Below are 12,406 nucleotides of genomic sequence, written 5' to 3' on the forward strand. Positions count from 1 at the left end.
TGCCGGAATTAGGGGCGTGAGCCACTGAGCCCGGCCTAGTTATTGTTTTTCTTCAAATTATAAGCATACTAAGTTATTAGGGCAAATTTAATCTATCATTTAAAATAATCAGAGTTAAAACTATGACTAATTCTCAATGTTTTATCTACTCGCTAATCATTAAACACTGGTTTTTACATTTAAACTAGAAAATAAAGTAAACGAAGTACATAATTTAAAAATCAGCAAGAGGCTGTTTTGAAAATCTAGGTGACAATTTTCTTTTTAAATTTGACTTGATTTAGCAATAAATGAAGTAGGTGGACTTGGGTCATATCATGAAGAAAATTCATGACACATATTACAGTAATTAATATCTAAGTGACAAGAAAATAAGTTCCTTAGCAAAATATTATTTCCTATATTTTGATATTTGAAAATCTTGATTTAAAAATATTTCAGATTGATATGAGACTATAGATTTTTTCCCATATGCATTTATGATTTAAAAGACAAGGAAAAAAGCAAGCATGATATAAGGAAAAATGCAAGGAAGGAAAGAAAAGGAAGGATGGAGGAAAAGAGAAAAGAAGAGAGGGAAAGGAGGAGGGAGGGAGAGAGGGAGGGAGAAAGGAGAAAAGGCAGGAGCAAAGAAAGGGAGAAAAGGGGCGAATAGGAAGGGAGGGAGAAAAAGAGCAATTAAGCATCAACTATGCAATTTATGCTACAGGTGCCTGGAATAGATTTCATTTTCCAGCAAGACTTTTTTCTGTGTCCACAAGACCTGACAGGACACCTTAATGCCCTGGCACCCCACTCACTGTGCGCTGAAGAGGGTGGAAGCTCTGGCGTCCGGAACGTCTTGATGGTGGCTGGTCCCTCCCCTCCAGACGTCAGCACTTGCACTTCCAGTCGGTAAAGAGTGGACGGCCTCAGATTGGGCACGGTTAGGACATAGTGATCCTAAGGGGGCAATGTGAAAGAGGATGCTCACCAACAACCTTTCAGAGACAATGCACAGTGCACAGATAGGCTAGGACAGTTCCTCCCCTGCTCGAGAGTATCATACACAGGCAAGTTTGGTTCCTTTGTAAAGGCAAAGACTATTTTTCCTCGTTTATGGGGGTTCTCTGCCATATGATTTCTTAGCACCTCACTCAAGTCTTGGCAGCCTAAGGTGCTTGGCAGAGTTAAAATGTGCCAAGATGCCAGTTCTCAGGGCTCACTCCTGGGATTTTATTTATTTTTTTATTCCTTAACATAAGACTTTCCCATGGTTTAAACTCTTCAGCTGCACATCTTGTGATGTGAATTCTTGATAATCCAAATTTCAGTGAATGAGCCAATTGTTTTTCTCAAAACACAAAATCTCCAATGCCCATAAGTAAAAATACTTATTTTTATGCCAGTACATTCTTCTCAAAACTCAGTAAAACCTAGTACATTTAGAATAACCACTCTCTAATTCCAAGGAATTTTTCCTTCTGAAATTTAAGTTGTGTTTCTTTTAATTTTTCTTCCCTTTTTAAATTTTTTAATGGTGGTTGGCTATTCTAAGGGCATTTTCAGAGAGTTGGTAAAATCCCACACATGATTTTTTTTTTTTTTTGAAGCCAAGGAATTAAGTTGCCTGGAAGACAGGCCAACTCATTACGGGCTTGAGCCAAATTTGAAGGTTGGGGGAAGAAAGACAAACAAGTTTATTTTAGTTATACCCGCCCCCTCCCTCACCCATCCAACACTTCAAACAGGGCATGTCCACTTGAACCAGGGAGACATGAGGTTGACAAAGACAAGAAAGTGGCGCAATCACTTAGATACAAGATAGGGTAAGGTCTTTTCATGAGTTGGCTCTAGCCATCAAACTTTAGACGGCAGCTTATGCTACTTCTTAGCTATGCACAGATATATTCGTGATGTATTAATGCTTGCAAAAGATATACTCAGAAGAAGAAAATGCAGAAATAAGACTCAATAGTACAGCACACAGAATGACAGAGGTAGCCATCTCTGAAGGTAGTTAAAAAAGAGCAGTAGATACCAATGAGAAGGACGTAGTATAAGAGGGGGCACCTACAGAAGGCAGGATCTGGGACTGTGAAATAATGCTGTTGGGTAGGCTGTTCTGTCTGCTTTCCGTAGTGACCTCAGCCCAAGTCACTTGAAACCCAGTCATGGGCTGATAGAGACTGGCCTTGGCCATCTTCCAAGAAAAATGGCCGGTGATGTTCACATCCTGGATGATGAATGAAGCAGAAAGGTTCTCAGGCTTAGCTAGCACCTTAGAAAGAACATGACCTGCAGCAATGCAAGAAGGAAAACCAGGATTAGGCTTCTGGAGAAGGTGTGACCATGGGATCCATTGTATATGCATCGTAGGAATGTTCAGCAGCCAGTCTATGGGATGATATTAATAGAAGCAATCTGACCTCATTCTTTAAACATGGGTTCAGGCAATCACCCCTTTGACATATAGGGACAGGTTGAGTAGGAATCTCATCACTACAACTTTGTGCTATATGTTTCTTCCAGTCCTTTGGGGATCCTTTCTTAGAATGCTCTTTTGAAGATGGAAGCAGGAGAGCAGTTAAGACCCTGGCAAGACTTAACTATTTCTTAAAGAATAGCGATGACGGCAGTGAGAAGGTAAATATTAAAGTTGTTAGAAGAGTCATTAAATCCAGTCCTTTTTTTTTCCTTTCATTTTTTTTAGAGGTGGGATTGCACTATGCTGCCCACGCTGTCGGAACTCAAGGGCTCAAGTGATTCTCTCATCTCAGCCTCCCAAAGTACTGGGATTTCAGGCATGAGCTGCCATGTCCGGCCAAATCCAGGACATTAATTAAATAGAGTTTTTCCCACTGCAAGACAGGTGCTTTGGCAAGGAGGGGGATGGAAGGTGCAGATGTCAGGTTTGCTGGGTTGGCACGGAAAGCATGTGAATATAATCCACACAGCAAAGGGATGGGATAAAAATGAAATAATTATATCAAACTTTGCCAAAACACAAGCGGCATCTGAATGTTTCCCTTCATTTCCAAAGGGATAATATTACTATCAAAGGACATCTTTCCAAGGCTGTTAGGCTTATAAAATAACACATTTATTCCTACATATCTTCCTTCCACATTGGGCCATCACAACACAACTTAGAAAGAGGGATACTTTTGGTTTTTATGGTCTTGTGAAATGCAGTTTGGCAATGTTTGGACAGTGCTGCTGACACCGGCTTAGACCTAGATGTGGGGAAGCCCTTCAGGTGAAAACATACCTGCTTCTCCAGGGCAGCCCTCGGGCTTATGGCTCTTCGCCTTAAGAGCAGAGCATGGTGGAGTAGTGAAGAAAATGGTTTCTGCCTTGGAGTGACCTTTTGGCCGTATTGGTTGGACAGTCACCTTATACTTGCAGGAAAATGACAGATCTTGAAGAATTATATAATTTTCCTAGAGCAAGAGAAAGAGAATAAGCTAGCAATAAATCTCACTAGGGATTAAACAACACTGGCAAGAATTGAAATCATATTCTATCCAACAAGAATGTTTTCTCATATAGTGTGTGTAATATGGCTTTGATAAAAAGTACAAAGGAGACACTGTGTACATTTTGATTAATGACAATTGTGAAACACTCCCATGGCTGCGGGATATACTCTCTAAAATTAAACAGTATCATAACAATTCCTCATCAAAGCAGGCTACTTCTCAGGTCACAACCAGCATTTTTGAGTTGGGGACAGTGCAGGTATTGGTGTAAAGCTATAAATAAAACTCCAACTGTTTTCTGTTAAAAAAAATAAATAAGTCAGGCCTTTCTGAGACATAGAATTCATTTACATGTAAGTTTTTCTGTAAAAAATGGTGATTTTTTTTAGCAATGTAATTTTTTCCTTTTTTGGAGTGCTGTTACTGTTTTCTGCCATAATGTTGTGACTAAATATAAATAAAAGAAAAAAGCTAAATGGTAAGGAGTCAGAGGCTAGGAATATAAGTTTATGATAACATCAAAAGATGACATTTCCTGTGATAACAGGTGTGTAACTCTGTTTTTTTATATTGGCTAAGTTATGTTTATCCGTTCTATTTTGTATTTATCAATTCTTAATGTATATGTATAAAAGGTGCAGATGGATAGCTGGGCATGGTGACTTGTGCCATAGTCCTAGCTACTCAAGAGGCTGAGGTAGGAGGATTGCTTGAACTCAGGAGTTTGTGACCAGCCTGGGCATCGTAGTGAGACTCCATGGTTTTTATGTGTTTTATTTAAAATTATTATAAGAGAGGGAAAAAAAGGTACAGATGGAATATCTCTAATACTCATTGAATTACGGGTAGGGGGTCTTGCTAGAAAGCAGCAGGGCTGATGGGGAAAACATAAGACAAGAATTAAAATAAAAACTGCGGCATGAGTGATTTACTTGAATGAGGAGTGGAAGTGGCTGCAGGTGACATAGCACTGAATGTGCAAAAAAAAAACAGGGAGTGACCTCCAGGGGTGCTGACTCTTTATCCAGATGGTGACAGGAGATGGGGTACACCCAACTATGCAGCCAGCTAGCACAGTGAACAGGAAACAAGCTAATCTGGACAACGCAAGCCCAACCCGAGGCCGCCATGTCTCTCTGGGAGTCTGAATTGCTTTTCTTTGGGAATAAATCTGCACTTTATGTAGGACTATATTGGAATCCAAGGTTAGCGATTAAGGATCCTGTTTCACAGATATTTCAAGATTGCTTTCATGTTGCATAGGAGGCAGACGTCTGCAGCAGTAAGTGAATTAGCAGATGCTCCACTGTAGCACAAAAACAAATTATAATAATTGGGTCTAAAGGTTTAAAAATAAATACAGACAAGTTCTAAGCTCCTAGAAGGATAATTTTTCAGGATTTTGATTTTCATTTCCACCAGATACATTACATCTGCTTAGCAAATAGTTGTTACCACTTTCAGAGTTCCTAAAGATGATAGGTGTAAGATTGCGGAATTACACTGACATAAGCCCAGTTCTGCAAGGTTCTGAGACACGCACATATAAGTAAAACAAATAAAAACCTCACCCCTCTGCCCACAAAATATTAATAAATTCCACTTCTGTTTATTTCTTTCTCTGCTTTTCAAATAGATTTCCCTATTTGGAATGTCTGTTTAAATTTTTTACTGAAGGTCACAAACATTGGAGCTAATTTAAGGATAAATAAAAGGAGAAATTTTGGTGAACGTGAGACAAATCAAATCCAGTAACAAAGAAAAAGAAGCTGTGTATTTCTGAAAATCCAGTGCCTTGTTTTATCTTACTGTCTTAAAATTATGCTAGCAGGTATGGTTCTTAAAATATTGTACTTGTTGCTTTAGAAAATGTTCAAAAGAAAAATGTTCTAGTTACATATCACAAATCAAAACATTGCACATTTGGGGTCATGTTTTTAGATTTTTTTAACTGTCCTGAGGTATTACATATAAATTGCTGTCATCAGCACTTTGTATACTACAATGATCTCTTAAACATTTTGTGTTGGTTTGTTGATTCTAATCTATAATTCATGCATTAACTCCAAAATATTTGGAATAATATTTTGGGCAATATTGACAGAGTTGCTATCCTCAGAGAGTTTAATGTTCTCTTAAAGCTAAAAGTAAAAATATTGGTGCATGCTATACAGAACAGGGAGTTTCTTTCACTAATTGAGCTGATGGCAGTTAGGGACATGGTGGCAAATGACAGAGTCACACAGAAATTCACTTGTACAATGACACCTTTAGATCACTGTGCCATGGCAAAATTCAGAAAGTAATTGAAAGGTTTTGTCCGGTTAAGATGAAGCATACAGACACTCAGACATATTTCCCTCTGAAATATGGGAGTTCTTTAAGAATTGTGTCTTTAGTCTCCGCACTTTAGGTCTTGCTCCATGTTGATAACAGAGGAAGTTCCCAGTGCAATGGTGTGAATGGATAAAAGAATGAGTGGATATAATGACCATTCTGTTTTCCGCTTCCATCGAGTCATATTCAATAGCTGATTTGTGAGAATGAGTTATCTGTCTGACATGTCTAGTTTGTACATCCTCCTGTCAAATCACGTTCACAGATCAAGTTGGCCTAGAGATCAGGTCCTTACTTGGGTCATGCCAGATGATGCCTCTGATCTGGTTGTTCTGTTGTGGGCACATGCTTCAGGAAACCACCGCACATGATATCGGTTGACAATGGGATCTAAGCACGAAAACATACAAACAAAAATAACAGGGTGGATGTTACATTCCATGTAGTCTGGGGTTCTTAAACTTGAGAGGAGAAAAGGAGAGGAAATGAAACTCTGCCAGTGACCAACAAATACACAGGTGAGCCAAAGGAGGTGTGATTCTGATTACTTAATAATCATAATAATTAATAAGTAATAATTCTGATCACTTAATGATTAAGAACAAAGTAACACACTGCCAAGGGAAAACCCGTGCTGAAGTGCAAGTACTAAGTAGAAAAAAAATTAGGAAAGTCATAACAAAATTATTCCAAAGACGTCTTGTGAATAACCTAGCCATAGTTTTTACAATAAGCAAAGTCCCACAGTGAAAGGTAACACTTAGCAACACCTCTCATAATTCCTGTTGTAAAAGAGAATCATCAGAATTTTCTCAATCCTACATTTTTAAAAAATAAAGATGAACTACTATTAAACCCACACAAGAACAAAAAAATTTTCCTCACAATTGCAGAATTGCCTATCCAGGCTTATCTTCTGTTACGTATTGCCACAAAGAAGTTATTTTGTCAAAAGGATAGGGGCGTATGCTTCCCTTTCTCCCTTAACCAAGTGCATCCTGCCATTTCTGTATGGTTGATCCCTACTGAAACATGACTTGGTGTTCTCAAAGACAGGCCAGAAGACTGACCCTTTGAACATGTTTATTCCTAGGGCGAGCAGCATATTTTCTGTACATTACTTTGGACAATAAAGGTGGGGGGGGGTGGCGGAGAGAAAACGATGACAAGAAACTCATTGAGTGTGGGAAAGTAGGTCTTCACAGTATCAGGTTTATTAATTACCCCAGTGTGTCTGAAGGGTGTGAAATGGCACCAAACGGCACCATTTTGTGGGTGATTAACATCTTGTCCCCAACATCACACCAAGTGTTTGATGGGGGTTTTCAGAGGAGAAAACTCTTTGATGAAATTGGGTTGATCTAGTGGGAACTTTGCTTTCAGCACTTTGGAACCAGAAAAGAAGAACTTTAAATCGGAGAAAGCAAACAGATACAGAAGTGGGCACTGAGGGCATTTAGTTAAAAGAGAAATCACGTACTAGAGGTTTTAATTTTTACATAGAAGACATCAAGCGTTTATTTTTTTTTTAAAGGAATTGTAGGCTATGCACAAGGCTGAAGTCAATCAGTGAGTGTGTCCATGTTCTTCCATTCAACAGCAGTGAAATAATAACAAACATAGAATAAATAAAATGGTTAAATAAGAGAGATGTTATGTTAGAAGGTAATAAGTCTGCATATAAATATAGAAGGTAAGGGCAGTAGGGTGGATTGACAAAAAGGGCTGATTTTATATAAGGTGGCTGGTGTGTGTTCAATTCGGAGTCAGGACTTGAAGAAGGTGTAGCGGTGGTTACTGGCACTGCAGAGACCTGTGAGGAGGGCGTTCTTGGCCAGCCCTACCCAATAGAACTGGCAGTTGTGATGAAAATATTTTGCCTGTGGTAAAGTCTAGTCATCTGTGCCTATAAAGCACTTCGCGTGTCCTCTGTGCAACAGACAAATTAAACTCTTAATTCTGTTTCATTGTTTTTTTGTTGTTGTTGTTTTTGTTTTTGTTTTGTTTTGTTTTGTTTTGTTTTGAGACGGAGTTTCGCTCTTGTTACCCAGGCTGGAGTGCAATGGCGCAATCTCGGCTCACTGCAACCTCCGCCTCCTGGGTTCGGGCAATTCTCCTGCCTCAGCCTCCGGAGTAGCTGGGATTACAGGCACGCGCCACCATGCCCAGCTAATTTTTTGCACCTTTAGTAGAGACGGGGTTTCACCATGTTGACCAGGATGGTCTCGATTTCTCGACCTCGTGATCCACCCGCCTCGGCCTCCCAAAGTGCTGGGATTACAGGCTTGAGCCACCGCGCCCAGCCTCTGTTTCGTTTTAATTAATTTAAATTTAAACAGCTGCATATGGCCATGGTTACAATATTGGGCAGCTTGGCTGTACCAGCAGGGAATACACAGCACGTGTCAAAGTGCTAACACGAGAACAGAGCATGACCAATGACTGAGGGTCTTTGGTGAGCAGCAGTTAGGGGACTTTGGGTGGGTATATTACAGCAATACAAGGAGGCTTGGCTGCCCTGGGGATCCTCCGTATCCTAAAAATCCTTTACATATTTTCCAATGTAATTACATCTTCATAGAAGGCAACATCAAGAGTGACACATGGGACACTCCTTTTGGGTTCCCTCCCTTTCGTCAGCCCTAAATCCCGCCATGTCTGAGTTCATTGCACTTTCTTCTTTTCTCTCTCGGTCACCTCCATGAATCACTTCATTAGTTCCCATGGATTGAAAAATTTTTCTGCTGACAGCTCCCAAATGTCTACTTCCACCTGAGCTATTCCATCGAAGAGCTGGTGCTCCCTCCTTCCTTTTCCCATGTGGAGGCCTAAACTCAACATTGCTGAAGCTACTATGTTGATTTCTGCCCTTCAATAACCCCTTGCATTTATGCTTTTCTTTCTGGCTATAGGATGCAGAATTTCTGCCCCACACATGACCTTCAAGAATGGTGGATGGGCTTCAGCAAGCAACTCCAGCAGCCTCAGTGAGCCTCATTCCCTTTATCTGAAAATAAGGATACTGAGTCAATGCAATAGGTTTGGGGTGAGTTTTAAATCAGTTCATGTACTGGCTTTCTACAGCTGCTGTGACAAATTACCATGAGCATAGTTGCTTAAAACAATATAAATATCTTCTCTTCTGGAGGTCTGAAATGGGTATTACTGGCCCAAAATCAAGGTCCCAGCAGGGCTGTATTCCTTTCTGGAGGCTCCAGGGTAGAATGTATTTTCATGATTTTTCAGGTTTCTAGAGGCTTCTGGCATTCCTTGGTTGGTGATGCCCTTCCACCAGTTTCCAAGTCAACACTGGGCTGAGTCCTTCGCACGATGCCATCTCTCTGGTTCTTGAACTCTGATTCCCTCTTCTACTTGTAAGGACTTTCATGATTGTACTCATTTCCAACCAAATAATTAAGGGTAATGTCCCCATCTCAGGATTGGCTTTCAGTCACTGAATGGCTCTTCTCTACCCTCTGAATAAAGACATTGATATTCCTTATCCTGGCTTCCAGGTCTGACTGCCTCTGCATATTCATCTCATGCAGAGACTCCTCTCATTCCTAATGTTTTGTTTAATTCTGAGGTTACTGCAGGAATCCCTGTCAACCCCATTTGGTTAGAGTTCCATAACTACAAAGGTAATGCATATTCGCTGTCACTGTTGCATAAACAAAGATGAGCATGGTGCCTGGCAGGTGATAAAAACACAGTAAACACTTAATGAACGACTAAGCGAATGAAGATATACCCGTTCAAATTCACCTTTATTTCACTACTCATTCTGGCAACAGTAAAAAGAATTCCTTATAAACTAATATATGGAAGAAATCGTGTGAAAAGATATGATATTATATAAGGTAATTAAAAGCAATCTGAGAAAGTAAAATATAAATTAAGCTTAGATTAAAAATGCCCTGAAAGTTTTTTAAATGGCACCCCCAAATGACCAATATGGGGATATTTATTTTTAAAAACCAAGCCCTAACAATGCCCACACTGATTTATATAATTTGAGCTCAATTTTAACAGTGAATTCATAGATATTTGCTTCAATGGAAGTCATTTATACAAACGTCTTTTTCTTAGCTTGAGCTTGCCAATTACTAAAATCCTGAGCTTCTATTTTAGGTTATGACTGCAGGTCGCAATCTGTAAGTAGAATATTAAAAATAGCACAGTTCAGGCCAGGTGTGGTGGCTCATGTCTGTAATCCCAGCTACTCGCGAGGCTGAGGCAGGAGAATCTCTTGAACCCAGGAGGCGAAGGTTGCAGTGAGCTGAGATGGTGCCCATTGCACTCCAGTCTGGGCAACAAGAGTGAAAATGTCTCAAAAAAAAAAAAAGCATAGTTCAATCAAACACTTCCTGAAGGGCTATATATGAAAATTCTGTGCTAAATACCCAATTGATCTGGTTCTTTAGCTTAATTCCTTCCACAAATAAATGACATTACAAAGAAAGTACTTGAAAAGTATTTTTAAATGATTAAAAATTTACTTGTAATATGCTTCAACTATGATTCCAAAATTAGATGGATCTAACTTTCTTTTCAAATAGATCTAACTCACAGTGTCTGGCATAAACGAAGGGCTCTAAAATTTTTTATTAAATGTGGATTCCTCAGTTTGCAAAAGTCTAATGACCAAGAATAGTTATTGGGGTTATTGACAGAGCTCTGAGAAACAGGCGATCCTTAGGTTCTCCCGAATAATAATTGCTGTAAAAAGAATTGTAAGTCACAGCACTAGGGAAGGGGACACACACTTAGAGAGGTGTCACAGAATTCCAATTCCATCAGGGCAGGGATTTCTGTCTGCCTCTTTGTGGTGGCTTAGCATTGCAAATGGTGCATTGCATACAGTAGGTGCTCAATAAAGATCAGTTGAATGAAGTCCTCTCATGGATCAATGCCTCATACTCTTTCTATCTGTAAAAATGATTTGGTGAAACAGAACTTTCTGATGTTGTACAACTAAATAAGAATTTTTGATTACCGCATAGGCACTTCTACTTAAAGTAGAAGCATGAATGTTTCCTTTATGTCTGAGCTAACTTCACATTTATGTTGTTAAAACACAAAGTCTAGAGCTAGAAAACCAGCAAGGTGCAGTGGCTCATACCTTCAATCCCAGGATTTTGGGAGGCTGAGGCTGAAGGATCACCTGAGGCCAGGAGTTTGAGATCGTCTTGAGTGACATAGCAAGACCCCATCTCTACAAAAAATATATTATTTAAAAAATCAGCTGGACGGACAGGCACAGTGGCTCATGCCTATATTCCCAGCACTTTGGGAGGCCAAGGTGAGCAGATCATGAGGTCAGGAGTTCAAGACTAGCCTGGCCAACATGGTGAATCCCCGTCTCTACTAAAAATACAAAAATAAGCTGGGTATGGTGGCACATGCCTGTAATCCCAGCTACTCAGGAGGCTAACCTTGTCTCTATGTTAAAAAACAAAACAACAAAACAAAACAAAACAAAAACCCAGAAAGCTAAGAAAGCCAGAAAGCCTAAAACAATTGTTTATTCTATTATTGCACAGTAAAAATGAACCAATGTCAACAGAATGATAAAATTATTAACAAAATTAGCGAAGTGAAATTGTTTGTTTTAAAATAATGTTTGTTCTACAAATGCAATGTTGAAAATATTTACTTTCTCCCAGAGCATTCACTATTATAACCCAACTACTATATGTATTAAGTAGAGAAAGCTAATATTAAAGGTTTAATTTATTTATCTATAAAACTACACACTACATCCTAATAACTGAAACTGTCTCTGGGAAATTTTTAGGGAAATGAACAGATTTGTGCTTTCAGGTTTCTAACTCCAAGTCCAAAAGCAATATTTTGCCCACCATCACTTTTAAGAAATGTGACATAAGAATCCATTTCTGTTTATAATTGAGTTTTGATTAATGAAAAAGATACTTTTCTTCCCTTATTTGCCAAAAGTATTCACTCTCTTTTTAGGTTTTCAACTCAGTGTATCCACAACTGGACATAAATTATAATTCAAAAATATTCAGCTACTTGTCAAGGAGTTTGAAACCACTTTAGATGGGTCTATTGAGTTGCATACAGAGCAGATAATTTTTCATTTTACAAAGTCAAAAAGTCTAAAAAATCCAGCCAAAATGTTCTTTCCCATAACAGAAACTGTGCTGATATTCACATTCCGTGCAGCACTCCTATGCTAGTCATACTGTGAGTCCATTGCAAAGGTCTCCTTTCCTACATGTCTGATAATTATGAATAAGAACATGTTTTATGAATGTCTGGGGAAACTTTGGTTTGGGATTCTGTAGATCATGTGGTGAATACATAAAAGGTTTCTGGAAGGAGGAAAAATGTGGAATAAGTTTGAAACACATACTTTCCTCTTCATTGTTCTTTGGATTTCCCAAAGCTTTCCACAACTCCCTTCTATCATGTGTTCAACATAATGAGCTCTGCTACAATTTATATGTTCATTTGGCTTTCAAATTTAAAATAACAAGGGAAGGGGGAATGGATAAAATTTATAAAAAAGGACTTTTTGGAAAAATATGAAACTAATTAGAGCATGAGCTGTTCTCAGATCTTAATAGTGAGTGGCTGTGTGA

General features: G+C 39.0%; 1 protein-coding gene across 1 annotated transcript in view; it reads right to left on the reverse strand.

The window, feature by feature from the left end:
- ANOS1 (anosmin 1) overlaps nt 1-12,406 on the reverse strand; it is a 195,427-nt gene that overhangs the window by 4,694 nt on the left and 178,327 nt on the right. Inside the window, exons 10-13 of the mRNA XM_010336194.3 lie at nt 6,094-6,188; nt 3,251-3,422; nt 2,057-2,277; nt 801-942 (exon numbers count right to left, since the gene is read on the reverse strand). Of these exons, the coding sequence (XP_010334496.2) occupies nt 801-942; nt 2,057-2,277; nt 3,251-3,422; nt 6,094-6,188 (630 nt within the window). The remainder of the gene's footprint in view (nt 1-800; nt 943-2,056; nt 2,278-3,250; nt 3,423-6,093; nt 6,189-12,406) is intronic.

This window comes from Saimiri boliviensis, chromosome X (genome assembly GCF_048565385.1).
Source record: "Saimiri boliviensis isolate mSaiBol1 chromosome X, mSaiBol1.pri, whole genome shotgun sequence".
NCBI classification, from domain to species: domain Eukaryota; kingdom Metazoa; phylum Chordata; class Mammalia; order Primates; family Cebidae; genus Saimiri; species Saimiri boliviensis.